At 52.9% G+C, this 27,372-nt stretch overlaps 2 protein-coding genes across 5 annotated transcripts in view; both read left to right on the top strand.

The window, feature by feature from the left end:
• Nucleotides 1-9,267, top strand: part of SMARCC1 (SWI/SNF related, matrix associated, actin dependent regulator of chromatin subfamily c member 1) — a 173,068-nt gene extending 163,801 nt beyond the window's left edge. Inside the window, exons 27-28 of the mRNA XM_032412625.1 lie at nt 3,479-3,655; nt 5,945-9,267. Of these exons, the coding sequence (XP_032268516.1) occupies nt 3,479-3,655; nt 5,945-6,042 (275 nt within the window). The 3' untranslated portion in view covers nt 6,043-9,267. The remainder of the gene's footprint in view (nt 1-3,478; nt 3,656-5,944) is intronic.
• A 5,050-nt stretch (nt 9,268-14,317) lies between these two features.
• The window catches only part of CSPG5 (chondroitin sulfate proteoglycan 5), an 18,251-nt gene continuing 5,196 nt past the window's right edge, over nt 14,318-27,372 (top strand). For 3 of the 4 annotated variants that reach the window (XM_032412628.1, XM_032412626.1, XM_032412627.1), the window contains exons 1-4: nt 14,884-14,980; nt 15,630-16,743; nt 19,758-19,946; nt 21,743-21,818. In XM_032412628.1, coding sequence (XP_032268519.1) covers nt 14,884-14,980; nt 15,630-16,743; nt 19,758-19,946; nt 21,743-21,818 — 1,476 coding nt within the window. Of the gene's footprint in view, nt 14,423-14,883; nt 14,981-15,629; nt 16,744-19,757; nt 19,947-21,742; nt 21,819-27,372 lie in introns of those variants that run through there. The other variant, XM_032412629.1, reaches the window with a different exon arrangement.

Below are 27,372 nucleotides of genomic sequence, written 5' to 3'. Positions count from 1 at the left end.
TCATACCCCTTCTGTGAGCGCTCACTTGCTGTGCCCTTCCTTCTCCCTTCTTCCTTCTTCCATCCTTACCAGTACTCACTATGGCCTTTTTTTGTAAAAGCGTGCCTTACCGCTCTCTTCAGTTTTCTGGAGGGAAATCTGAGAAGGGCTGGCAAAATATTCTTCCTCACTTGCTCAAGGCCTCTTGTCCAGACTGAACTTGGAAGGAGGAGGCAGCTTGCACCCACTGAGAGACAGGGGCTGTATGGGCTGGTCTAGTGCATGGTTTCCATTGGCCACGGGTCCATGAAAAGTTCTTTGATCTCCAGGTTGGGAAATGAGCGGTCCAGGCTTAAAAGTGGGCCTCATGTCTCCAAAAACAAAAGTATCTGCTGTCTCCCTGTCACACCACCAGAGAATACCTTTAGAGAATCACTCTTAGAGACTTAGGGACGCGGGAGCCTCTTGAACAGCGGCAGGGGACTAGTTCCATGGACCGCTGCCAGTGTGAGCCTTTGAGAGTTCCGTACCTCCCCTGCATCCCACCTCACCATGCTCCTGTCACTACAGGGTGGCCTGTCCCGCGTCTCCCGTTCCCAAAGCAGGAGTCCTTGCCCATCCTCCCCACTTCATCCCCGCTGCGCTTTGCACGTCGAATTCTCTCTCCTTCCCGCTGCACATTTGCCCTCTGCCTTGCTCTCTCACCCATTCACAGGCCACCTGTGGGGTGTTGCCCCTCACCCCTCAGCTCCTACCGTTGTCTGCTCAGCCTGCCCTCACCCAGTCCCTGCTTCTGTCCATCACACAGGCCATCAGTCCTGCATTCCTCCCTTCAAAATCTTTCACCCAAGTCCCGACCCCATTCTGCGTGTAAGGCTCATCCAGCCCCTTTGCTGTGAGTCTTTTTAGAGAGACCGTGGGTCACGTGGCTATTACTTGAGCACATTTTTTTTTTTTTTAACCTTTTTGAGCCTGTTGTTCCTCAGGAAATGCAGGCAACAGCTAATAAGGTGATACAGGTACCTCAGGGAGTGGCGAGTATGAAGATGCTACCTGTAAGTGGTAGCTCCTAGGAATAACGGGGATGACACTTGTATTACTTTCTGATTGCTTAACTCCGGCTGGGCCTTGTGCGTAGGATAGTCTGCTCTTGTCCTATCTCTAACCCGCTCCTTCACTCCTTTGCACATCATCCAAAATCCCAAGTCATTCACAAGTTTGTCTCAGTTGACTGGAAGGTTTCAGGGTTTTTGGCCTGCTCCTTCTGCGGGCTTCCCTGGATGCGCGGCCACGCTGTATGTGTGTGGTCTGTAGGACATACAGCATATTGCATAGTAGCTCCTGGAATCTCCATGTCACTCCCTAGATGGATGGGCTCTCCATCGCTGCCTGCATGTGCCCCAGCACTGTGGCACCGGGCCCAGCAGCTTGGCTTCGATGCTCAATTGGTGTGAGGGGGTGGCAGTGTCCGCCCCACAGTGAGTGCAGTTCCTGCCCTTCTGTGAAGCAGTTTGACCAAGCTGTCCCCCAGTGGACGCACCTTGGGGGCTCCTGTGCTGGGCTCTTGCCTTTTTGCATTATAGAGTACAGAAAGGTGGGCCTGAGAGCCCCCGACTTGTTGTCCTTTTTATTCTGAGGCATAATGGTGATATATTTTGCTTTCTAAAAATTGTCCCCCAAAGTCAGTAGACCACCTCTTCCTCTGACTCTTGAACTTCTGGAGTGCTCTTCACTGACACCCCAGTAGTGAGGGGCTCCTGTCCCTGGGTCCTGGGTCAGGGAACAGACACTGGAGATAGGTGGTGTGAGGCTTGAAGCTTCGTGTGTCATTTCTTTTTTTTTTTTTTTTAAGATTTTATTTATTTATTTGACAGAGAGAGACACAGCGAGAGAGGAAACACAAGCAAGAGGAGTGGGAGAGGGAGAAGCAGGCTTCCCGCGGAGCAGGGAGCCTGATGCGGGGCTCGATCCCAGGACCCCGGGATCATGACCTGAGCCGAAGGCAGATGCTTAATGACTGAGCCACCCAGGCGCCCCTCGTGTGGCTTTCTTAAGACGGACCTTTTTCTAAACAGTGACCAAGAACTCCCCTTAGGTTATCTCCAGTACTGCTCTCTACATTGTAATTGATTGGTAGCTATCAGTTCCATCTCCCAAATTTACAAGACTGGACCTCAAGCATTCTTACTTCCAGCTTTCTCAGAACTGTCTAGAAACCTGTATTTAGTTTCATACAACTGACCTTGAAGATACCGAAGTCCCTAGATTTAAAAACAAAATACCATAGATTCTCTTTCCTTATTCTATAGAGAGTATAATTTGCCGAGAGAGAAGCATGCGCTTCAACCCTAGTGCGTGCCCATTAAACTATTCTCCTTTGTTCGTAGCTCTTTAAAACCAAGCCCAGCAGCCAAACCACTGAGTTTGAGAACTAATAAATATTCATCATATCTAAAGCAAGATTGGCAAACTACAACCTGTGGGCCAACTCTGGCCCCTCTCCTGGTTTTGTATGGACTGCAGGCTGAGAATGGTTTTTACAGTTTAAATGGTTGGGGGAAACTCAAGAATGTTTATATTTCATGAAGATTATGTGAAATTCACATTTCAGAGTCCATAAATAAAGATATATTGGGACACAGTCTCACATATTTGGTCTCTGTGACACCTGTATGTCATCTGTGACTGCCTTCATGCTACAATGACAAAGTTGAATAGCTGTGACAGAGACCATATGGTCTGAAGGTCCAAATATTTACTGTCTGGCTCTACAGAAAAAGTTTGCTGAAAGTCCTGAAGGCTCAGTGTGAAACTGCAGACAGGAGGTATTTTACTGTTCTTGTGGCTGGTGTCTCCTCTCGTTAATTTCAAACCAGTAGGAAGAGATGAAGGGGTCATCTGTTTTTCTCGCAAGCCCCCCGCCTCCCCACCACAGTGTTTCATGGTGGGGGCTAGAAGGAGATACGTTTTTGTGAACAGGACTTGGAACTTCTGATCAGAATCTCTTTTTAATGTTGATTTCACAGTTGTGACCAATATCCTTTCACACATACCCTCCCACGAAGCCCCTGTGTGAAGCTCAGTCTTGACTGAGTTGCTATCGTTGGACTGTGCACTAACTTGCTATAAAAGTCCGCTCCATCCCATGGGGCCTGTGCTTGGTATTTTGTGTCCTCAGGAAGATGTATGACAAGCCACTGTCCACCCAGACTAACCAAAACAAATGTTTTCTTCTAGGGTGCTTTTCTTGTAATTGCTTCTTACAGCTACCTGCCTGTACCAGGGTTTAGGGTAGTCAATTCGCTCCATAGATTGCCCCATTATCCTTCCTCCTCCCAAAAAATGAAAATCTGGACATAGAGATTATTACAGATTATTGCTCTGTTGGTATTTCAGATCCTTCGGAGGGTTAGGTATTTGTATTTAGCAGCCCTGGGCATTGACTTGATCCCTTTCTCCCTAGTACACTTACCTTAATACTTTAAATCTCCTTCCACAGGTCAGATACCAGGTCCAGGTTCCATGATCCCTGGGCAGCCCATGCCAGGCCGCATGATTCCCACCGTTGCAGCCAACATCCACCCCCCTGGGAGTGGCCCAGCCCCTCCTGGTATGCCTCCAATGCCAGGAAACATCTTAGGACCCCGGGTACCCCTCACGGCACCTAATGGCATGTGTAAGTAGCGTGATGGGGGGAAGCATCACCGTAGGGTCTCTCTGGGCGGGCGAGAGACAAGGGACGAAGGCTTTATTCTCTAGGTGATCTATAGTTTGGCAGGTCCATGGACAGTGCAGCCTGTGGCAGTGGGTTCCAGAAGATCGGTTTGTGGTCAGTGCTCTTCAGCACCCCTGATGAGCAGGTGCACAGGTGGTGAGTGCAGATGCTTACAGCTGTTTGACCGTGTGTGCCATAGCCTTTGTGGCATGCACTCGCGCCCCTGAGGTCTGTGGGGAGGCCAGGAAGACATTCCTCACCCACTCCTCTTTAAGCCTCAGGTCTAGCTTGAATCTTGTTAGACATATCGAGTTGCTGGTGGTTTTCCTACAGGAGCCTTTTATGGACACCGGGTTCAAAATGGAGGGTGTGAAGAAAGAACCGGTTTAAGGCAGAAATCACAAGTCTCTCGTAGCTACTCTGGGATCTTGGCAGTAACGGCTTAGACTCGGGAAGGCGTATTGAGGGGCTATGTTGAGAGGGAATGGGAGGTCCTAGCAGGCTCTGTGGAGAAGGCACGGCTGCTGCTGAGCAGTGTCCGTCTGACATACGTATGAAGCCCAGGGCTTTTCTCCAGTACACTGTGGTCTCCCCCAGTCCTAGCCTCCAGAGTGTTGCTTCAGAAGCTCTGCCCTGCCATTTACTCCTGTCGATCTTCTTGGAACAATCCCAAAATGCAGCCAGTAGTGGCCAGGTACCCCAGCCACATCTGTGATCTTGGTTCATTTACAAGTTCATGTATGTGCCAAGGAGTTAGCTCCTGTTCACAGTACAGAGCTGGGACTCCAGGAGTCCTGGTCTCCAGGAGCTTTAGTTGGGAAAATAAGAAATGAACAAGTAGATAGTAGTGTATAGGATTTACAAGTTATCTGAGATTCTGAAGTGCTCTGAGTGCACTGTAGCACTCGGGGAGACCTCCCAGCACCAGGAGGCAGGCTGCACAAAGGCATGTCTCATTTCTCTCTGGGCCCCTAGGGGCTAGGACAGAGTAGGTGCACGGAAGAAAGACAGCAGTATAGCTGGGTGTATAGGATCGTGACAGTAGAAAAACATCTCCCTTGAGGCCTTGGTCAACGATTGTAGTGTAGCAGATACTTCTCTTCCTTGGCAGGACACACTTGAGCTCCCTGCCTCACAGGCATGTACGGATGTGCCAGGCTGCCAAGACGGCTGACCAGTTTGCCATCTTAGTTGCAGAGATAATATCCTTGGTCTTTACCACCGTCCAGGATTTCATCCTGAAGGGCCCTGAGGGGAACACCTTGAGAATGTGGAGGGTTTCAGGTGCCCCCCCTCCCCCTTCCTGCCACAAATGAGTGTTTCCAGGATTCTGAGCCGCTCACGTGGCTCTAGGTCCCAGGCAGGGCTCATTGGATGAGGTGGTTCCCCTCTTCAGGTCTTAGTTTCCTCCACTGGAGAGATGACCCAAGGGATTAGATCAGCGGCCTTCAGAATGCTTTGAAGAGCTCTGTCAGTTTGGTGGAAATCTCCTGGGGGGAAGGTTGGGTGAACTGACTGGTAAGCAAGGCTGTACTTGAATTCTTTGTTTCATATGTTTCCGTTTCTGACAAAATCAAGAGGTTTAAAAAACCCTGGATTAAATCATCTCTAGGGTTCCTTTGTACGCTAAGCAGCTAAAGTTGAAATAGGAAAGAGCCCCAGACACTCATACTAATTGTTCCTTCAGGACCTGACCTAGTTTTGGCCAAAAATCCAAGGACTGCAGTTCAGGAGCTGTGGGGCCTCCCAGGACTGTCCAGCTTGTCAGCAGCTGCCTCGAGTGAAGCTCTCTGGCCCTGGTGGAGACACTTAATCAGCAAGAAGTTATTGATAATCTGTTTTGTGCCCACCTAGGCCAGGCACTGAGAGAGAAAGAAAAGAAGACACAGAACTTGCCCAGGAAGGAGCTTTATCATTTAACTGAAGAAATAAAATTAGCAGAGAGAACCATTAAAATGCAATAAAATCAAACTATAATTAAGTTCTGCAAAGGTCTGGAGTGAATTCTTGGAAGGGCTGGGCCGCGGAGGAGGTTGGGACAGATTCAGACACCTCACCAGGCGAGCCGCGCGACCCGGGGCTTCAGGGGGACCTGACCCGCACGGCCCGCGGTGGCAGCAGCGCCTCGAAGGCTGCGTGGATTGCCCGCCGTAAAGAGAATTACTTCCTCGGCCCTATTTCTCTGACTGGGCTCTTTCCCAAGCCCTTGTGTTTCCAGCAATGACGAGTCCCTCTTGGCTGTGTTTGCAGATGCCCCTCCGCCGCCGCCGCCGCCGCCGCCACCGCCGCCCGCTGATGGAGTCCCTCCGCCGCCCGCTCCAGGCCCGCCCGCCTCGGCCGCCCCCTAGCCCGGAGGATGCAGGCAGCGTCCACGCCCAGCGCCGGCAGCTGCAGGGGGATGACGAGACTTGTGCTCCGCGGCTTCCTCGGGTTTCTTTTAGGATTTTTCTTCTCGCAGCCCCAAGCACGCATCCCGTATTTCCCCGTCCCTCTTGCCAGCCCTCGCCATGCTCTGACGCGTGCTGGGTCAGGTCCTCCGCCGGCACCGGGGGGTGGGGGGTGGGGGCGGTAGCCTGCGTCCCCCTGTCCTGGTGTGGGGTATACTGACCGTTTCTCCGCAGGTCCTGTCAGCACGAGAAGTTCATGTCTGTTGTTTCGGTTGCTCTCCCCGCAGTGTTTGGCTTTGTCTGATGCTTATGTGGCTCATGCTTTATAATCATTATTTTTTTTTTTCTTTTGTCATTGTTGCTTTAAATGAGAGCATCCTAAGTTCATAGGAACCAAAAAAAATGGTGATGGGCAGAGGAAATAGCCAGAAGGGACAAACCTAAAGGCATTATAAGTGACCTTATTTCTGCTAATCTGAGCTAAGATTGGTGCTCATGGTGAAGTTTCATGAGACTTTTGCCCCACATAGACGCACCAAAATTCAAAGAGATGGGGACAGGGCAGGACCCCACTGATTTTATTCCTGGTGAGGAATGGGAGGACCCCCGCCCCCCCGCGTGGCCCCTTTAGTACCTGGTAGGGGAGCGCAGAAGCGTTAGAGCAGACCTCCTCCTTCCCCGGGCCCACTGGTTCTGGCTTACTGTACAGGTGATTTGTTGGGTTAGGGGTGGGATCTGGGGAGGCGTTTCTTCATTCCCTAGACTAGCCAGGAACATTTGAGAGTCTAGGGACATGACTACCCACTGAGTCTAGTCCACTAGTCACTGCTTTGTACTCATTCTTTTTTTTCCTCCCCCTCTTTAAAAAAACCTTTAAAAAGGAATAAAAAAAAGTAAGTAGATAGTGCTAAACATTTTAGCTCATGGAACTTGGTTTAGGATGGCTGGGGGTTCAAGTCCCCGAACTACCTCTTGCAGTCCAGGGTGAGTGGGGTTTAGTGAAGCGGTACTTTAGGTTTGGGACGGGATTGGAGAAGTGGGGCAGGATCAAGGGCCTCTCGTCCCTTCTCCCTTCCTTTTCTGACATCTCACATTCCATCTGTCGCAGGGTTGTCAGGGAGATGCTGGGGGGTTCCAGGGCACTCAGTTGGCAATCAGAGCGTCATGCTTTGAGGGTTGGGGTACTCGGACTGAGAGATCGGAATGCCATTCCAGAGGAGGAGCCACAAACATGCCTTAACTCGAGCCCATTTCTATCCCTGCTGATGAATTACTTGAGAGTTTTGGTTTTCTCTTCCTGTCCTTCTTCCCTCCCCTCTATCCTTCCATGGATGGGGGAAGGGTGTGTTTGGTGGATCTTGATTTCCAAAGCACCTGGCCTCTTCATGTCACATTCTCAAGTGGCAGTTTTATTATTTAGAATGCAAAGTGGAACACCTTTTGGATATCTTTTTCTATATATTCTGTAAAGCTTTACATACGAGAGGGTGTAGGGAGGTGTTTGTAAAACACCTCAGAACTTTCTTCCTTAGTATCAGAAAGCAAAAAAATAAATAAAACCACAATTAAGATTTGCCTTTCAAACCCTCAGGTGTTGCCTCTAACCAGGTGGCCCTGGTCACCATCTGAGTACTGGAACCAAGGAGACCTTGTTCTTTTGTGTGTGTGTTCTGGACTCTTGGAGTGGAAATGAGCTTGTTCCTGCTGGAGTTGAGTTCCAATGCATTTGCCTCCAGAAAGATCCCAGTGCCTTTTGACAATGGCCAGAGTGTTCCCTAATTCCCGCCAGTCTTTCCCAAAGGAAACTCATTCCAAATACTTACCTTTTCCACTGGGGTCTTAGAAGGAAAATGGAATTCTGGTTCATACTGTGGTCCCTTGTAACCTCAGGTCTTTAATGTGATCACTTTCAAATTTAAAAGATCCAGGTGGAAATATTTTTACTATGCTGATAACAATTCTACAGAATACCTGAATTCTTAACACTGTTATGTTTCAATATAAGTGGTGACTTTTTCTTTTCATGTCTTTGATCTGGTTTCGTTCCTGTAATAAAGCCACCCAATTTGAGGGGGTGGGGGTGGGAATAATATGTGGTTTTTGTACAAACGTGTTTCTCAGTGTGTTATTTTGGAAAAATGAAGGGAGGGGAGTTTGGGGAGATTAGAGGAAATTGATCAAGAAGACATAATCTCCCTCTTTTTTGGTGAATAAATAGAACATTTCTGGATTCTAGTCCCATTCTCTGCATTCACACACCAATCTCTTCATGTGTCCTATGAGGAGCCTAAATATTCAGCCCCACCTGGTCTTGGTCTGCAGTGAGTTCAGAGATTCGGGACTTTCTGACCGACCACCTTGATGATGCTTAAGGAACATACAGTTAAATGTGCCTTGCCCACTCTTTTCCATGGTCAAAGTGAAGAAAGAGGTGTGGCCAACATCCTGGCACCTCCAAGAGAATGAATAGTTTTGTTTGGCAAGCTCGAGCATGTCTGTCAGGATGCAGTTCAGACGGCCCCAAGTTGGAGGCAGGCCTTGAGGGCAGTTGGTTCCATGAACCTTGATGTACTTCTAAGGACAGCCTCTGAGCATCCACAGGTACAAACCCTGTGCAGAAAACAGGAAGAAGCCATTGCCTTAGAGAGGCTCATGAGACCAGTGAAGCAAAACCGGTGGATTCTGTGCAGAGTTGTGACCGCTTGGCTCCTCGCAGAGGTGTGCTGGCCGCGTTGTGTTCTGCTGCCCAACCTGTTCCAACTTACCTGTAGCACACGGTGCTAGGAGCAGCAGGGTCTCCCAGAGTTCCTGTACTTCCCCAGGGTGATGAAGGAGGTTAATCCTTGACCCAAACTAAAGACTGGTCTATAAGCTTGAGTGTGAGTTCTTTTTAAAGTATAACAGGACATGTATAATCAACCAGTCTTTCACAGGTTCCTCAGATCCTTACTGTGGAGTGGTTCCCCCAAATGTAGTTAAGGACAGTAGTTTGCCAACCTCAGGACAGATCAGGATCACCCATAGGATTGTTCACAGACAAGCTGCTCAGCCCCATCCTCAGAACTGATTGAGCAGGTCTGGAGTGAGTTCTGAAATACTGTGTTGTTTAGAGGGGGACAGAGGGAGAAGGAGAGAGAGAATCTTAAGTAGGCTCCATGCTGAGGCTCAGTCTCACCACCCTGAGATCATGACCCGAGCTGAAATCAAGAGTCGGATGCTTAACCAACTGAGCCACCCAGGCGCCCCTGAAATACTGTGTTTTTAACATTTCCAGGGGGTCCTGATGCACCTGGGCAAAGGACCACCCTTTGAGAACCACTAGTTAGGAAGGTTGTGTGGTACAGCAAGATCTCTGCGGTTCCTGACAGTTCATTCTTTTTTTTTTTCCTTTTTTTAATGCGACAGAGGGAACACAAGCAGGGGGAGTGGGAGAGGAAAAAGCAGGCTTCCCACCGAGCAGGGAGCCCGATGCGGGGCTCGATCCCAGGACCCTGGGATCATGACCTGAGCTGAAGGCAGACGCTTAACAACTGAGCCATCCAGGCGCCCCACTGACAGTTCATTCTATGAGTTCCATTCATCCAGTAAACATTTGAGGGCCTCTTAGGTGCCAGGCATTTGACCTTGCATGCAGTGAAGTCATAATTATGAATAAGGTAGGCAAGGCCCCTGCACTCCAGGCCACTTACATTCTGGTGGGGTGGGGGATACAAGACCATAAATAGTAAGAAATAGGATTATTTTGGGGGCTCCTGGGTGGCTCAGTCGTTAAGCGCCTGCCTTCAGCTTGGGTAATGATCCTGGGGTCGAACCCCGCATTGGGCTCCCTGCTCAGCGGGGAGCCTGCTTCTCCCTCTCCCACTCCCCCTGCTTGTGTTCCCTCTATCGCTGTGTCTCTCTCTGTCAAATAAATAAATAAAATCTTAAAAAAAAAAAAAAGGATTATTTTAGTGCCAAGTGGTCGTGAAGAAAAACCGTGTAATCAAAGAGCTTTCTGGGGGATAATGTAAATAGTCTGTGAATTGGGTGTGTTTACATGATTTCTGTCCTGCTGGGTGTGGTAACCTGAGGATTCACCTTCATTCCAGGAAGACCTCATCTGAATAATCAGAGCATCCCTTTGGATACACAGTGCCTGCCCTGAGATTTCCTTCTGCAAACCTCTCTGCCTGTGACCTTTAGTTAACCCTGCTTTCTCTTCTCCGGCTCCTAGAGCATAGCTGCACTTCACTTGGTCCTGTTGAAGGAGGACTTACTGGGAACAAGGTGAAAGCATCTTGCTCCCCTGTGAATGGATGGTCTCCATCTAAGGAAATCACCTTGCAGAATAGGATGGAAGCCCAAGACCCTCAGTGTTGGATCTCCTTGTGAACAGCTCCCCTGGACTTCATTTCCTGGTGGCTTGTTTTTAGGCCTGCCACCTCTCTTTACTAGGAAGCACCTTAGACCCTGAATTTGAAACGGAACTGAGACAGTAGTGACCAAAAGGAGTCCTATGAATAGGCTTAACCAGAGGTTCCGAAACAAATTAGAGCTAGCTCTCTCTCCCCGAGACCCCCCAGCCCTTTCCAACCCATGGGACCCCAAGGGGAGAGAGACTTGTCTGATCCCCTCTTTCTGCTCCTGGCCTGCCTTGGAGAACTGGGGCCAGCTCTATTCCCTCCTGTCCCCGGAGGCCTTTCTAGGCCCTTCCAAGCCCTCGGAGAGCATTCAGGTGACTGCTGGCAGCCACCTTACCACTGCGGACCCTTAGGGTCTGCAAAATAGCCATGCCTTCATACAGTACCATGACCAACACCTTCAAACGACTTAGACCGGAAAGAAAATGCCTCCCACTCTCTCCTGTGGCAACCTACCACCTCAGGTGCCCTCACAACCAGATGGTCCCAGAGGGAGTTACGAAGCAGCGGTGCCATTGGAAGATAATAGCTCCTTTGCACGGGCTGATTTCCGTGGCTGGTTTGGCCCTGACACTTAACGGATTTCCCATAGTCATCCCAATGGAGTGGCATTCCTTGTTTCAGTCTGCTTATTGTGTAGTACCTATGGGTTTCCTGAGAACCACCTGGAGAGGTCGCCTGCTGAGACAGCAGGACTCTTCCTGCAAACAAGCCTAGTTGATCCATGTCTGAGGCCGTGTTGGCTTGTGCTGTGTGGCTTTCTCCCAACTGACTTGGCTTTGGGGGAATGAAATTCAGGGTTTTTTCCCATCTTGCAGCAGACCCACTGCCACGACAAGATGACCACCTCCAGGTTTTGACATGCTTTTCTAGGAGGAGTACTTGTGCGATTGAGAGTCCAGAGTTCTTGCAGCGAGGAGGTGCTTGTCAGCGCACATAACTCGGGCCCCTCACTCTTGGCTCTTCCCTTCTTCCTGGTGATGGTGCAAGAAGGTCCACTAGCAGCAGCCCATCACCAAAAATGGTCAGAGCTGACTGCCCCATAGTCCAGATCTCTCCTGGCAGGGCAGAGGCCGTGCTAGATGGCCCTTTCTGATTCTGACCTAGGATATGAGTCTGGATCATTGCCATGTTGTACCCTGTTAAGAAAGCATAGCATTGACCCTTAAATGCCGGGTGTGGGGGTTGGGGAGAGAGGCAGGGCTTCTGTTCTGCCAAGTGAGGCCTGACCTCTGCATCCTGATTCCTCTTTTGAAATTAAGAAGCAAGAATGAAAACGTTTGAAATTAAGATCTCGGCTCAAGTCCTGGCCCTACCACGTCGTCAGCATGATCTCAGTGTCAGTTTGCAAATGTGCAAAATGGTTAAGATATTTGTAGCATGATAGTGAGAAACAGGACAAATTAGAGTACTAGGAAAACTAGAAACTCACAAAAATGTTAGTAGTTACTACTGAGGACTTAAAGCCAGGAACCATGCTGCTTCCTGTCCAGACTGAAGTATGCCCCCAGCCATGGCAACTGGAGCAGCTCCTGCCCTGGACAGCAGCCCCTAGTTAAGCTAGAGGCTTTCTATGCACAAGGAGGCAGGCTGTAGCCGTGGCAATGGGCCTTGTGCCTGCCTTGGTACTGGAGCAGGTTGCCAAACCCAGTAGGAACCTCAGAGGCATGTGGAAGCCATTGCCTCGCAAAAGCATCCCTGATGCCCAAATGCACAAGACTTGAATGTGGGGACATGGGTGTAGGCTCTAGATAGAGGTTGATTTCCCTTTCTTTCACTCTGCAGTTCCTACATCTTTGATCTCTTCTGTGGCCCACCCTAACCCCTGGGCCCAGAAAAAGAACTGCAGTCACTGGATGCTGTGGTTACCACTGTCTCATAAAGGAAATGGGTTACTAACTCCCAAGGTCACGCAGATCTGATGCCGAATCCTGCTTTTCCTGTCACCCTCCGTTGCCTGATGAGTTTCTCCCATTCATCTCGTGGAGGTGGCTCCAAACCAGCTGTGCTGTGCTCAGTTCGGAGGTCTAGGGAGGATCAGAATAAAAGTGAATGGCAACCATTGGCTTAAAATCCCAAAATGAAGAAAGTGGTTAAAAGAATTTGTCTCCAAGGTAGGGAAGAAGGTCATTGAGGAAGGCGATGTTTCATATTTTATTTTATACCATATGCTTGTTATAATTCAAAAATTGAATTGAAGCCAGCCTGGCTGGCTCAGTGGGTGGAGCATGTGACTCGATCTCAGGGTGGTGATTTCAGACCCCACCTTGGGTGTGGATCCTACTTAAATTTTTTTTTAATTGAATTTAAAAGAATATATTTAAATACTTAATAAAACATATTAAAATGAGAAACAAACTGGAGTTGCTGGAGTTTTAACAAAGAAGTGGGAGAAGGGTCCCATTCAGACCTTTCTAGTGAAAAACACAGGGTGGTCATCATGCCCCAGACGTCAAGGCCCCATTGGTGAGGCCTCATCCCCAAACAGACCAGCCTGGGGAAGGAGGAGGTAGGCAGGTCCACCAAGATCCTCCGCTCTCACAACCACCACCAGAGAAGCAAAGGAAAGCAGACTTGTACATAGACCAAAAAAGAAAATAGAGATAAGCTACAGACAAGGGAAGCAGAGATGGGGTTGGAAGGGTGCGTTAGTGCCTCAGTGGTCAACCAGCAAGTGCAAAGCCCAGCCTGGCCCTCTGCTCAGAGAAGGCTGTAGTCCAAACTGGTATTTACTGTCCCCCAGAGGCAGCGGCAAGCCATGGAAAGAGCCTCACGAAGTCAGCCCCTTTGCAGGAAGCTCCAGACCCCCGGCTCTGGGGTGGGAGTACCTGGTTGCCCTTCATGCGTGTTTGCTTCTCCCGGCCTTCGGGAGCCTCCCAGTGCCTGGTCCTGTGCACTCATGGTGCCCTGCAGTCCAGTGGGGAATTACTGTAGACCGACAATTCCAGCAGCAGGCTGGGAAGGCTTCGCAGAGGGCAAAGGAGACAGGAACTGAGCTTTCTGGCCCGTTTGCCAGGCAGACTTGGAAGGAAGGGAACACCAGCCTGCCTAAGAGGTTGCTGCCGCAGTAGTATGGTGAGAACACACTTTGAACCAAGGGAACCCCATCCAGAGACACACACTAGGACATGAAGGCATAGATTCTCCAACTTGGTTACCTATGTGCCTCCCTAGGGACAGAAATGGGAATGTCTCAAATACCATGGGTGTCACGTCGAAGGTGGTGACCCCGAATGTCATTTGGGTCAATAACACATCAGGAGGTGGATGGTTGCTTTGGGCGATAGGCTAGGTGAGTAGGCCACAACTCCCCACCAAGCAGGGCTCTGGGGGTGAGGGGTCCCTGGCTGAACACTAAGCTTTGGTCAGCCCGCAGACTACTCTAACGCCGGTCCTGGAGCCCGCGCGTCCCTAGGCTGCGAGCTTGGCTGCTTGGGTCTGCCCAGGACCTTGAGCTTTGGTGGCCTGGGACACATGGGTGGGGGGGGGAGTGATGTATCCCGGGAGGAAGGGGCCAGGATTAAAGGCCGCTGCCCAGGCTGCCCCCGAGGAGGCGAGAAGGAAGGCGGGGTAGCCCCAGTCTCAGGAAAGTCTTGCCCCCTGCCCCTGGGATGCGCTGCGGAGGGCCTGGCTGTGCGAGGTCTGGGCTTTGGCTGTGGACGGATTAGGTCTGATCCGATTAGAGCCTGAGCTCTGGGCTTCGCCCCCTTGCCTGGCGCTGCCAGCGCCCGCCCCGCCCCCGTGGGCACCCGCAGACCTCCCTGAGACCCTTCCCCGCCCCGAACACGGCATTGGCGCAGAAATCCGAGAGGCTCCGTGCGCCCCGGACTCGGCTCATTTCCACAGCGCGAGCTCGGGCTTCCGCCCCCTGCGGCCCTTCCGAGCCCCGCCCCGAACTTGCGGGTGTCTGGGCCCCCGCCTCCGTGCTCGCCGCGTGGCGGGTGGGTTCCTCGCAGGTGGGGGGGCCCGTGCCAGCCCTCCACGGGGAGGGCGGGCCCCGCCCCGCAGGTCTCCCGCCCATGCACCTGTCGGCTAACGCCATGCGCGGCGCTGTGCTCCGCACCCACCCGCGCTACTCCAAGTCCGTTTGTCTCGGCGTCCCGAGCCGGGGGTCGATCTGTCCCCGGCAGGCGGACCGAGCAGGGCAGGCGTCAGAGCTACGTGCGGCGGGGCGGGCGCGGCGGGCGGGGTGGGGGCGGCGCTGAGCGCGGCAGCAGCGGCGCGGGAGGCGGGGAGGCGCGGCGCGCCGGGGACAGCGGCGGACGGCGGCGGCGGCATGCGGCTTCTCGCGCTGCCCATCGTGGGCTGAGACGGCCGCAGCGCGGGCGGGAGGCGCGGCGGCCGGCGAGCCGAGGGCGCACCCAGCCGGGCAGACCGCGGACAGCGGTCGGGGCGCCGCGCCATGGGCCGAACCGGGGGCGGGGGCCCGGGCCGGGGGCCGCCGCCGCTGCTGCTGCTTCTGGGGGCCACGCTGGTCCTCGCCGCCGGGGCCGCGCCGGGTAGGTACCGACTGCGACCGGGACCCCAGTGGCTCTCGCGCCTCACCCTGGGCCAGGGTCCCGCTGGCCTCGGGTACAGGCGGAGTTCGCGATCTGTGGCAAGGGGGCGGGGCAGCGCCTTGCCCGCGACCGGGGCGGGGGAAGGGGCGCGCGAAGAGGTGGGGTACTTGGGGGATGCCGAGAAGTGGGGGGCGGCCCCGACCGGGGTGTGCGGACAGGGGTGCCGGCTGGGGGAGGGGCCTGAGTGGGCGGGGCCTAAGGGTGAGACTTCGGGGCGGGACCTGGAGGTGATGGGGCCATGAGGATGCGACTTCAGGGCGGGGCCTGGGGTGGGGCGGGGCCTTGAGGGTGCGACTTCAGGGCGGGGTCTGGAGGTGGGGTGGAGTCCTGAGGGTCAAACCTCTGCCTAGGGCCGAAGGTGGGGGCCGCCCGGTTACACTGCGGACCCTGTCGGGGGCGGGGCATGACGCCTGAGGGGCGGGGCCTGAGCGGGAAACGCAGGGCCGGGTGTGTTCCCCGCCTTGGGGGACGGGGGGCGTGGCCTTGGGAAACCTTGTCCCGGAGTCTTCGGGTGGGCGGGGAGGCTGGGAGAGCGAGCCGCGGCGGGGGGCGGGGCCCTGACGTCGTGCCCTCTCCCTCCCGCCCACAGCGCGTGAGGCGGGCAGCGCCGTCGAGGCCGAGGAGCAGGTGAAGAGCGTCCTGGAGTGGAAGCCGCGTGCCAACGGCACGCGGGAGAAGGCCGGCCCACCAGCTGCTGGAGAGGATGAGACCTCGTGGACTGCACCTGGCGGCCAGCCGGCCGTGGTGGGGACTGGGGTCGGGCCAGAGGAGGCACTGGAGGCGTCCGCGGCGGTGACCGGCACCGCCTGGCTGGAAGCCGACAGCCCGGGCCTGGGTGGAGTGACCGCAGAGGCCGGCAGCGGCGACACCCAGGCCCTTCCAGCCACGCTCCCGGCTCCCCAGGAGGCCCTGGGACAGTCATCGATGCCCTCTGCCACCCCCGAGGCTACAGAGGCCAGCGGACCACCCTCCCCCACTCCTGGCAACAAGCTGAGCCCAGGCCCCGAACTCCCCAAGGAGAGCCCCTTGGAGGTTTGGCTGAACCTGGGAGGCAGCACACATGACCCGCATGGGCCAGAGCCCACGTTCCCCTTTCAGGGCACACTGGAACCCCAGCCGGCATCAGATATAATTGACATCGACTACTTCGAAGGATTGGATGGTGAGGGCCGTGGCGCCGAGCTGGGGAGCTTCCCGGGGTCGCCAGGGACCTCAGAGCACCACTCCGATACTGGGGGAGAGACCCCTTCCTGGAGCCTGCTTGACTTATACGATGACTTCACCCCCTTTGATGAATCTGACTTCTACCCCACCACATCCTTCTATGATGACTTGGATGAAGAGGAGGAGGAAGAGGAGGATGACAAGGATGCAGTGGGAGGTGGAGACCTGGAAGATGAAAGTGACCTTCTGGTGCCCACTGAGAAGCCTGGTCTGGGGCCCGGGACTGGCCAGCCCACCAGTCGGTGGCATGCTGTCCCCCCACAGCATACTCTGGGGATGGTCCCTGGCAGCAGCATCGCCCTCAGGCCCCGCCCGGGAGAGCCAGGCAGGGACCTGGCCCCAAGTGAGAATGGCACCGAGTGCCGCAGCGGCTTTGTGCGGCATAACGGCTCCTGCCGGTCAGTGTGCGACCTCTTCCCAAGTTACTGCCACAATGGCGGCCAGTGCTACCTGGTGGAGAACATAGGGGCCTTCTGCAGGTAAGGGTGTAGCAGGCAGGTGCACAGGGGCTTGTAAAAGAACTGAAGGGTGTATGTGAGGCAGACTCAGCAAAGAGGGGGACATGATGGGCACAACTTCCAAGAGGTGGTGCGTTCCCAAACCAAGAGGATCCTGGGATTCCCAGGTCAAGAGATGTTCACGCAATATCTTCCATGGGGAATTCCTTCTTAAATGTACTTCCTGTGACCTCATCACTAGGACAGATTTCCCAGAAGTAAGATTTTGTATTTCCTCCAAGTGTGTATCCTTTACCAAAGCACTAAACTATAAAGGCAAAGTGAAGGGACTTCTCTAAGGGTTTTGGAAAGTGGCCTTTACTGGCTTGAGGGGTCTTGTTGGAGGGTTCTGGCTACACTAGCACAAAGAGTAGGCTTATAAACCTACTCTGGAGGAAAGAAGGCCTCTGAGACACGTATGTGGCAGGAGGAAGACCCCGTCTACCTGCAGGGCAGGTAAGAGTCACAGTGAGGACCTTCTCGTTGGGAGCAGACCCTGAGAGCAGCCACTCAAGTAGGTCAAGTCAAGCAGAGTATCTTTCCTGGCATAGTAGAGGTCGTGGGGTTCCTTAACTTTGGGTAGTGGCTTTTTTTTTTTTTAAGATTGTATTTACTTGACAGAGAGAGACACAGTGAGAGAGGGAACACAAGCAGGGGGAGTGGGAGAGGGAGAAGCAGGCTTCCCGCTGAGCAGGGAGCCCAATGCAGGACTCGATCCCAGGACCCTGGGAACATGACCTGAGCTGAAGGCAGACGCTTAATGACTGAGCCACCCAGGCCGCCCCTGGATAGTGGCTTTTTCCTTTCTACCTTGATTTTTGTCCTCCTTGGGATTACCCAGCGCAGAATGTTTTAAAGACCCAGAGAGTTTAGTGTCTCTAAGGACGTTGTCTGCAGCCACCGTGCCTCATCAGGAATACATCATATACCTGCCCTCATGGCAAGGTAGTTCACCTGCTGGAGAGCTCACTGGCTTATTCTGGAAGAATCCCAGGTCAGGGGTGATCTGGGTAGTTTGCTTGTCTCCATCCTTTACAGGCCCTAGAAGTAGGGTAGAACCCCCAGATTCCCCTGGGACTTGTTTCCGTTGGTCCTAGGAGGAACATTTCTGTAATCTGGGTGTCTCTGTAAGTGTCGTTCCCGATGTTTGTTTTTCTTGGTCTTTTTGGAGGTATGTGAAGAATTCAAATTCTGTAGGTCTTGATGTTCCAATAGAAGAATAATATAAGAAAGTGTGAATGTTGTGCTTTCGGCATTAAAGCTTGACTTCCAGTTCCTTCTTTCCTATGAATGATCATGAAATGATTAGGGTCAGTCATATAGGATGCATCCACACACTTCTGATTGGAGTTGTCCAGTCACTGCTGAAAGGAGAAACTGTCATCAAGACATTATGGGAACAAGACCTTGCCAGTTGGTTAAGGGCTACCAGAAATATGTGGAAACCCTGTGATTTTGCTCCTCAAGCTTTGTTAGTGGGACTATAGTGATGGTTAGTGGGATTTAGCCTGGGAGCTCTGAAATCTCTGTGCGAAATCATTATCTTTCATCCTACTGGAGGCCTGACTTTTCACCTTCCAAGCAGTCTTGCCATCGCCGCCTGAAATGGAGAGCCCTTGCTGCCTCTGGAGAGGTAGAAAAGTTCCCAGAAGCTCCTGGAGCTCTCGGGACTCCCGAGTGGAAAAGCAACCTTGTCCTCAGTAAGCTGCATGGCTGTGCTGACCGGGGATCGTCCAGTGGGTCCCACCTCAGAGGGCTTTTCTGCAAGTCCCCCCACCGGTTCCCCTTGCTCACCTTCCCTCCCGGGGGCACACTCGGGCCTCCCTCCCAGAGATCCCTTCTCCAGCTGTGCACGCCCAGGCTTGGCTGTGGCTCAGAAACTGTTTTGCATTCCGCTCACAGGAGACTGCCGAGCCCTCAGTTGCAGACTGCAGCACGCCTTTGTCTCTGTCACCCTGACCCACTGCAGGGAAATGATCAGAGCTATGGCAGAACTTGTCTAGAACCATGGGCTAATGGGAGCTTCTTTCCCCACCGTCCTCAAACAGATAGGCTCCCAGGACTGCAGAGGGTCCCTTGGAAAAGAAAGACTTTCCTGTTAGTCATGTCTCCCCACCCTGTTCCGGGTGTGGAATGGCCAGTTCTCCGAGGCATAATTTCCCCTTTTCTGGACCCCTTTCTCTTGTCTGTCACTCACCCTGAGGTTCATGTCCTCCCTCCTTTGCCTGCCTCTGTATCCTTCCACATCTTTCCTCTTTGAAGCAGCCTGGTTCCCATGGAAACAGCAATGTCATTGGAAGAGTTGGAGCCTGGGAATGTCCCCAAGGGCAAGAGAAAGTCACTCAACAAAAGGACTAAAACCCACCCAGAGGGTTGATTCTCACTGTGCTTTCATGACCGTTCTCATGGTAATAGGACAGGAAGCTTTAGGGGCAGAATTTGGGGGGCTGCAGAGATAGGAGGAGAATATACATCCATCTTTGTGTTCGTCCTTGTCTGTCACTTCCTTCTATTTCAGTGTCTGGGTAGCTTTGTGAACTAGACGGGACTGCAGAGCAGCAGGATAGGTTTTCCCGGGTAGAGTGGGTTGACTCCTTTTGTGGCCAAAGGTCCTATTATCTTGTTTTTCACCCAGAGCCAAGGGCAAGGGGAGCAGAGAGAATCCTGTGATTGTCCTCCTTGAGGCTGCGAGGTAGAAAACCAGGGTTCCCACCCTCTGCGGTCCCTGAACAGTCCCGTGAGTGACAAGTTCACTCCATCTCTTGGCACCCTGGTTGTCTCATTTATCTCCTGGACCCCAGCGCTGTCCTGCCCACTGCGTAGGGCGGGTACGCAGAATCTCCTCTGTGGGGTCCGCACAGACTGGGCACATCCCGGTTCCTCTAGACACTCACAGGAACAGGCTGCTGAGGTGAGTATGCGGCTTAGGGACCAGGCCCTTGCTGTGGCCGTGACTGCATGCCCGTCACTTCAGTCTCCCTCTGTCGCTGCCCCAGGTGTAACACGCAGGACTACATCTGGCACAAGGGGATGCGCTGCGAGTCCATCATCACCGACTTCCAGGTGATGTGCGTGGCCGTCGGCTCCGCCGCCCTCGTCCTGCTCCTGCTGTTCATGATGACGGTGTTCTTCGCCAAGAAGCTCTATCTGCTCAAGACAGAGAACACCAAGCTGCGTAGGACCAAGTGAGTCTGTGTCAGCCAGCCCCCCCCATGGCCGCACCCCTCCGTCTGATCCGGGGCTATGGTCGCGAGGGTTCCTGGCACCTGCTCTGCATCCCTAGTTGTGTTGTCCGTCCCAAAGACTCAGCCAAATCTAGCCATTCCTGCACAGAATGTGCCGGCATCGTGGCAGAGGCCGAGCCCTGGGGCACACGGCAGCTCTCTGGCACCATCCCCAGCCCCCCCACCCCGGGACCGACGGCGCTTAAGGAGAAAGCACCCAACGCCCTCCTGGGTGTGGTCCCCCATGTAAGTTACTGTGCTCAGTCCTCCAGCACCGGACTGCACCTGCTTCCTGGGTCTTGGACGCCCACGGCCAGGGTGAGGATTTCACTCACAATCCATGAGAAGTAACTCCAGCTCCCTCAGATCTGCTGTCTCTCAGTACCGGCTCCTTCTCACTGATGCTGAATAGAAGGGGTTTGGCAACACATTGCCGTTCCAAGCTTGTCAACCCTTGGTCCAGACAGAAGGGATTTAGGGAAGGTCCTCTTTACCTCTCCTAAGTAGAGTTTTGGGGGTGGAGGAGCCTGGGCTCAACTTCCTCGGCTGTGGATTTTCAGGGCCAGATGGGAATAGAGTCTCATTTCAGCTTCTCTCTTAGCGGAGGAGTGACTGCTGTGTGCATGTGAGGATCCACACGCGTTTCCCTTTAAGTCCATGCCTTGAACACTTGGATGTGGTCTTACACACTGTGAGAGAATCACTCTACCCCTGAGCAAAGTAAGGAATGTTCTGAGGTGTCACAGGGACTCACAAAAGCAGGAGGTTGCAGTTCAGCTTCCTTGGGGCCCAAGAGACAATTTATGCAGAACTGCCCCTACCTCCTTTTCGACCTGTTGCCCCCTTTCCCTGGGTCCTGGGAAAAAGGACAAAACGCCCTCTGTTGCTCCTTTGCTGGGTACACGCCTGCCCTGGGCAGATGCTGAAGGCCGCCTGGAGCTTTCAGCTAACCGCCCCGGCGCCAAGGGGGCCTCTCCATTGTGCCTGTGCACTGAGGCGGGGCCGTATCTGTGCATGTGGTCATCAGCCAGGACCCTCGGTGGCAGGGGGAGGAGAGGGCCAGGGTGCGACCACCTATCAGGGTAGCTGCGGAGGAGGACGGGGGAGAGAAGGAACCCCCGCGGGGGACTGGAGAAGCAAGAGTGGTGGCCAGAGACAGGGCCTTGTTCTAGGCCTTCCTCCGTCAGCAGGCTACGTGTTCTGCACAGAGCCTGGCCCCTGTGGCCCTTCAGCTCCGAGGCTGTCACCCTCATGTCCCACTGCATGCTTGCTTGCTTTCCCAAGCCTGGGTACCGCTCTGGTAACACTACACGTCCTCGATGCCCGACGGACACTGCTCTGGTTTACTGACTCTAAGATACACACTTTTCCCCCACATATTAACGTCTCTGAAATTAGATTGTGTCTCACAATCGCTGGCATCTTATAATCACTGTTGGCCAGATGGCAGTCATACCATAGTTGTAACTGCCTGGCATGCACGATCCTGGCCAGAGCTGTGCACAGCGTTGTCAGTACTTCATCTAAAGTCTCAATGAGCTACTTCCAGTATATAATAAAAACTCTAGGTGATAAGAAAGTATTGGATCCCGGTTTAAATGGCAGAAGTTTTTTTCTCCGCGGTGCATCAAACAATGGCACATCTTATTATGGTCCGTGGCGTTTGATGAAATAAGTGTTTCACCCGTGAAGCTTTGGTCAGGCTTTGCTATGATCGTTGCACTCACATTTCCCCTGCTCTCTTCTGTCCCAACCAGCAAATTCCGGACCCCGTCTGAGCTCCACAACGATAACTTCTCCCTCTCCACCATTGCTGAAGGCTCTCACCCAAACGTAAGGAAACTTTGCGACAGTCCCTGTACCTCCCTCCCCCACTCTGCGTGCCCGCACCTTGGCTCTCTGTGATAACTTATCTGTCAGGTGACTCGTCTTCTCCAGGCCTCCCCTTATCCATAGGCACGCCCCGGCCTGGCCGCTGCCCTTGTCTTTGGGCTATTTCAGAGCTTGGATCCGCTCCTCCCAGCTCTGGAGGTCAGCTTTGGGAGACGAGTTGGGGTGGTGACGTGGGACTAGGGGCAGAATGGTGTGTCACTTCCTTGACAAGCAGTTATAGGTAGTACTGCAGATTTTTTTCCAGGATGACTCGTGATTTTTAGCTTCATCTAGACTTTAGAAGTCTGATTTGTCTTTCTCTGTGTCTTTCTACTTTCTGTATCGAGAAGAAAGACTCTGCTTCCGTCGTGAGGGAATGTCCTGGTGGTCACCGAAGTGAATGGTGGTTGCTCTTTGGGATGGCTGGAAAAACAGTGTCCTTTCCACTGTCTGAGGACCCTAAAAACTGGCAGGCATATTTACACTGGTTAGAGCTAAGGAGGGCACAAAACACTGGTGGAATAATAAGTCTAGGGGTAAATTCTGTTCTTGGGAGGATAAATATCAGTTGAAACTCAATAGAAGGTCCCAATAGAAGGGCCAGTTTCTAAAGATGCTGGCCTTCTAGTGTGTTTTCTGGACCAGACTAACCAGTAAAGTACTGGGTACCGTCAGAGAAAATTTCATTAAAAAAGCAAAAACCATCCAAGCTCCAGATCATGTCACATCCAAGCCCGGGAATTCGGCACGGGATGCAAGCCCCATACTGCAAGGTAAATGCATTGATACACAGATGAGGGAGCTAAACTCAGACCCTCCAGATGGGCACGGTGAAGACTGAGAGCAAATTTTGAAGAAGTTCTTTGAAACAGCAGCTCACAGAGGCACATAGAGGCCTCAACAGTCCGGGCCGGCACTGCCCCGTGGCGGCTTCTGTGACATGGACATGCTCTGTGTCGCACGGTCCACTCCAGCAGCCACAAGCTACCTGCGGCTCTGGAGCTCAGGGGGAACGGCTCGTGCTACCGCGTGGGACAGCACAGATCGAGACCATTGTTTTCCTTTGATAGATGGGGACAGTGTAGCCCCAGAAGGGGAAAGAGAGAATAATAGTAAATGTGACCTTGTTCAGCAAACCCCAGGGAAGAACTTGGCCTGGTGGAGGAGGAGCAAAGGGGTTAACTTTAAAGAAGAAATGAAAGAGGTTAGTTTAGGATAATTTTTTAAAGTCTTTGATACAAAGGGTAGAGAAACAGATAGGATTTTACTTGGTATGCACCAAGATATTAATACGTTCAAGACGAATCTAATAACCCAGGACACCAGATGTCTTATAAACGTGAAGATTGGTAAACACATTAATCAACCCTCGAGATAGGCACCTGGAGGGCAGGAAGAGCCTCCCTCGTCTGCATACACTCCATCCCTACCTTGTCTGGCCCCTCGTGGTAATACGCATGTAGTCGCCATTTGCGGAATGCTGGCGAATGATGGCCGACCGCAGGGCCTTCCGGTTCCATTGTTTGCATGGGGCAGCCCGGCAGACCTGTACCGTGGTTCCTGCAGGCAGGGTGTTCGTTGTCCAGAGCGCAAGGGTCCTTAGGAAAGTTTCTGATGCATACATTTTCTGGCATCCCAGGTGTAGACAGACACCTTTCCTCGTCTCAGAAAGGGAGGGGAAGGAAATAGCTCCTCTTGGAGGTCTTGGGGGCATGAGCCAATATAGAGGTTCCCAGCTCTTCTTGGCTGACCCGACTTTGTAGAAAGCATGGCATTTGTCCATGAACGCTCCCACTGACCTTGAGTGCAGAATAGGACAAGCCTTAAAACCGGAGCAGAGCAGGGACTGGTCAGCCATGGCGGACTCTGCCTGAGAAGGGCCGTGAGGTCATCTGGGTAGTGCTCAGGACATCCTTCAGTGAGGTGGCAAGATGAGGCTCTGGTGGTCTCTGGCCCCTCCTGGATCTTGCAGGTCATTTCCACCTGGCCTCTTTCCCTCAACTTGTGCCCCAGGGGACATCCTGTCTCCTTTGCCAAAGCTCTGAGCGTGAGAGGGGATGACTCTCCTGTCTGGCAGCGTGTGTACTCCTGGATTTCTTCCCTTCAGCTCGTCATTCTGTCCACCCAGCCCAAAAGTCAGACTTGGTCATATTCAAGATCTTGTGGGCATTGACAGTTTAGACAGTTGCCACTTTATTTTGAAGTGAAGCCCTATTGGTTGCTTCAGGCACCCCATCGAGTGCTTACAAGCAGGTTGGAAGCCAGGAAATCTCCAGGTGAGCTGGGAGAGGGGGCGAGGGGCATCCGAGTCGAGCCTGCTCATGTATCTCTCCCGGCCCCTTCCCTCATCCCTCCAGTGTCCTTGGTGGTATTGATGGCTCCGAAAATTTTGGAGAGTTCTACTTATCTTAATAGAGGGGTTATTTCTTTTACATAAGTAAAGGAGGATGAGTGGGTCATTTTCCTAGCCATTTCCGGTCATCTCTCCGAGCCACACTCTGAAAAGATTTCAACCCAAAAAAAGGTGCTGCTTTGGGCCTGTGTCAGGGGACGGAGCGTGGCTGGTGCCTGCGCCAGGGGCACTTCCTTCCCCGCCTGCAGTGGCCCGGGGCTGCTCCTGGCCCGGCTCTGCAGCTGGTGAGCCAGTGGCCGGGCGAGCGTGTGTGCAACGAGGCAGCCAGCCCCTGAAAGGAGCATCGGGAGGAAAGGGAAGGCCTGTTCTCCTCCGCCCGTGCTGTGGAGGCTGGCGAGCTTTCCAGGAGGACTGGCTAGTGTGTGGGAAGCACGGCGTGACTCAAGTCACCTGAAAGCCACGGGCAAACGCTGAGAGCCGCCCTGTTGCTTCTCACAGCCGTGCTGTCCACGGAATGTTGTGGATACGACTTGGTCTTCCTGAGATTCGACAGACCTTCCAGGATTTCAGTTTATTCCTTACTAGGACATCTCCATGGTGTCCCTTAGTGCTTCTCTGCACCTCGCCCCCATTTAAATCTTCCTTCCTAGGCTCTATTTCTTTCATGCCCCCTTCTGACAGAGGTTTGTATCTGGACAAGTGGGGCTCCAGGCCTGAACCCACACCACACTGGGCTGAAGGCTTCCCATTTGGCTGGGGGGAAGTGCCGGGAAGGGGGACACAGAGCAGTTCCCAGGACTTAGGCCAGATGGAGGGCCAACTCCCTTGCCATGCGGGACTTCTGGCAAATCAAAGGCAGATGGGCCTTCTGCTGAGGATTCAGCAACCCTAGACTTAATAGGATCCAGTTCTGGAGGAAACGCTTGGATTAGGATGGCTCTATCTTGGTTCAGACACTCCCTCACCTGTCCTATTTGTTGGAAGTACTTAGCTTGTCAAATAGCATTGTTTGGATACCTGTGTTCTTATTTTTAGAATATACTTATCCCACCTATTGGTCCAGAAGTCTGTTTTCTCATCTGTCTAAATCCCATGAGCCAGGCTTAATTTGGGCCCCCACCTTCATGGCATCACAGCTTTGATGCCCAGGTCTGTAAGCACCCCTAAATCTACTCTTCCTCACATGCTGCCTATTTGCCCCAAAGACTGTGATATCGGGTTGAGGGTGGGTGTTAGAGTGGGGAGGTGGTATTGAGCAGCATGAAAGTGAGTCTCATCTTTGTAAGAGGCTTGACAAGGACAGGCCATCCTGTCCTATTCCAGGTTTGCTGTGATCCAAAGTCTGTTCTACCCGCGATCTTTACAGGCCCAGCTCTCAAGCTTCCGTGCCCAGTGTCTCTCCCCAAACAACACAGAAGTACATGGCATGAAAAGCGCAGCTCTTCCTCATCCCACTTCCCTCTCCATACAGCCTGTGTGTGCATGAGTGCATACACATACTTAATATGTCAGGGAGCTCTTTCCATTTCACTACATCTAAATTTATGTCATTGGAGTTTTTTCTAAATCTCTTCCAGCAGCGATAGAAAATATCAAGTGCCTGAAATCTGTCTCAATACCGTATGAAGTTCATTTCTTCTGGCTCTTGTGGCGTTGGGAACTGGGAGCATGTGTTCCCCTGTGGTCTGGAAATCATTCCTGAGGTCTTTGAAGCTCTACTGTACTGCTTGGTTCAAGCTGGTCTTCTGGAAAAGTGCCAAGTGAGGCGGGGGGCAGGGGGAGGTGACAGTGATTTCTGCATGCACAGTCCCTTTGAATACCTGGAGTGTCCTGTGTAAGCCTGGAGCCATTCCCTGCTTTCTTTCCAACCAGTCACTACCCCGACCTAGTGCTGCAGTGGGTCAGACTCGGTAGCAGTCAGCATGGACAGGAACTCCCCACGGTCGTACGGAGAAGGCCCTGCTCCTGAAGCAGGATGATTCCCTTCGATTTCAGAAGTGTTAAAGTAAGAAAGGTCTGAGCTAGCTGGTCAGATACCAACATTCTCTACCCTTCTTGCCACTCGTGTCTTTGATCAGCCGAGCTCCAAACACTTACAAGAGCTGTTTGGAGCGCCTAAGAAAGAACTGAGGCCCACCCGATCACGCTCACACGGGTACGCGGGCATATCTCCGAGATAGTGTGGGTTCCATTCCAGACCACCACAATTAATAAACATCGAGATAAAGTGAATCAAAGGAAAGGTATGGTTTCCCAGTGCATGTAGAAGTTAGGTGTACACTATACTGTAGTCTAGTGAGTGTACAATAAAACAGTGTACGTATCTTCATTTAAAACTACGTTCTTGCTGAAGAATGCTAACCATCATCTGAGTTTTCAGTGAGTCGTAATGACTGACCACAGATCACATAACAAACATAATAGTAATGGAAAAGTTTGAAATGTTGTGAGAATCACCAAAATGTGACACAGAGACATGAAATGAGCAAACGGTGTTGGAAAACGATGCCGATAGACTTGCTCAACCCAGGGTTACCACAAACCTTCAATTTGTTTAAAAAAAAAAAAAAAGCAGCGTCTGCGAAGCACAATAAAATGAGGTGTGCCCATAATGCCCAGGTGGCCCTGAGGGAAGAGAGCCTCGGGAAGGCAGGGTTGCCGTAAGAGCTCTCTGAATGCGCAGAATGCCGAGCTGGGGGACTGTGGACCGGGGTGGGTTTCCTACAACCTGTAGCCAGCAGACTCAGGTCAGGGTCCGCAGCTGGTCCTAGGGCTGCAGGCAACATCCACACCTGGGGAGGCAGGAGGGCTCGGGGCGCGTCAGGAATGGGTGGTGGGCCCGCAGCGCGACTGTCCAGTATCGTCGGACGCCAAGTACAGCAGGCCGTTGAGGCAGCGGGACTCACCTGGGCTTGGATTGAGGAAACACCTTTGTAAGTTAGCATCTTCTGGTAGATAAACTCCTGCCGGTAAGGGGCACACACAGCTCTGGCCTCTGGTCACAAGACGCGTTCCCTGATCAGTACAGTTCTGGGAGAGCAGAACTCAACGGGGGGGAAGGCCCTGGGAGGCGGCCCGGCAGGCCGAGCTCATGCTGGTGAGACTCTCGAGGGGCCAGACCACGTGTTAAAGGGACCGTTTCTTCTCCCTCCCCTCCCCCCC

The sequence above is a fragment of the Phoca vitulina genome, unplaced genomic scaffold (assembly GCF_004348235.1).
Source record: "Phoca vitulina isolate PV1807 unplaced genomic scaffold, GSC_HSeal_1.0 scaffold13, whole genome shotgun sequence".
Taxonomy (NCBI): domain Eukaryota; kingdom Metazoa; phylum Chordata; class Mammalia; order Carnivora; family Phocidae; genus Phoca; species Phoca vitulina.
This window is presented reverse-complemented; position numbering and strand designations above follow the sequence as displayed.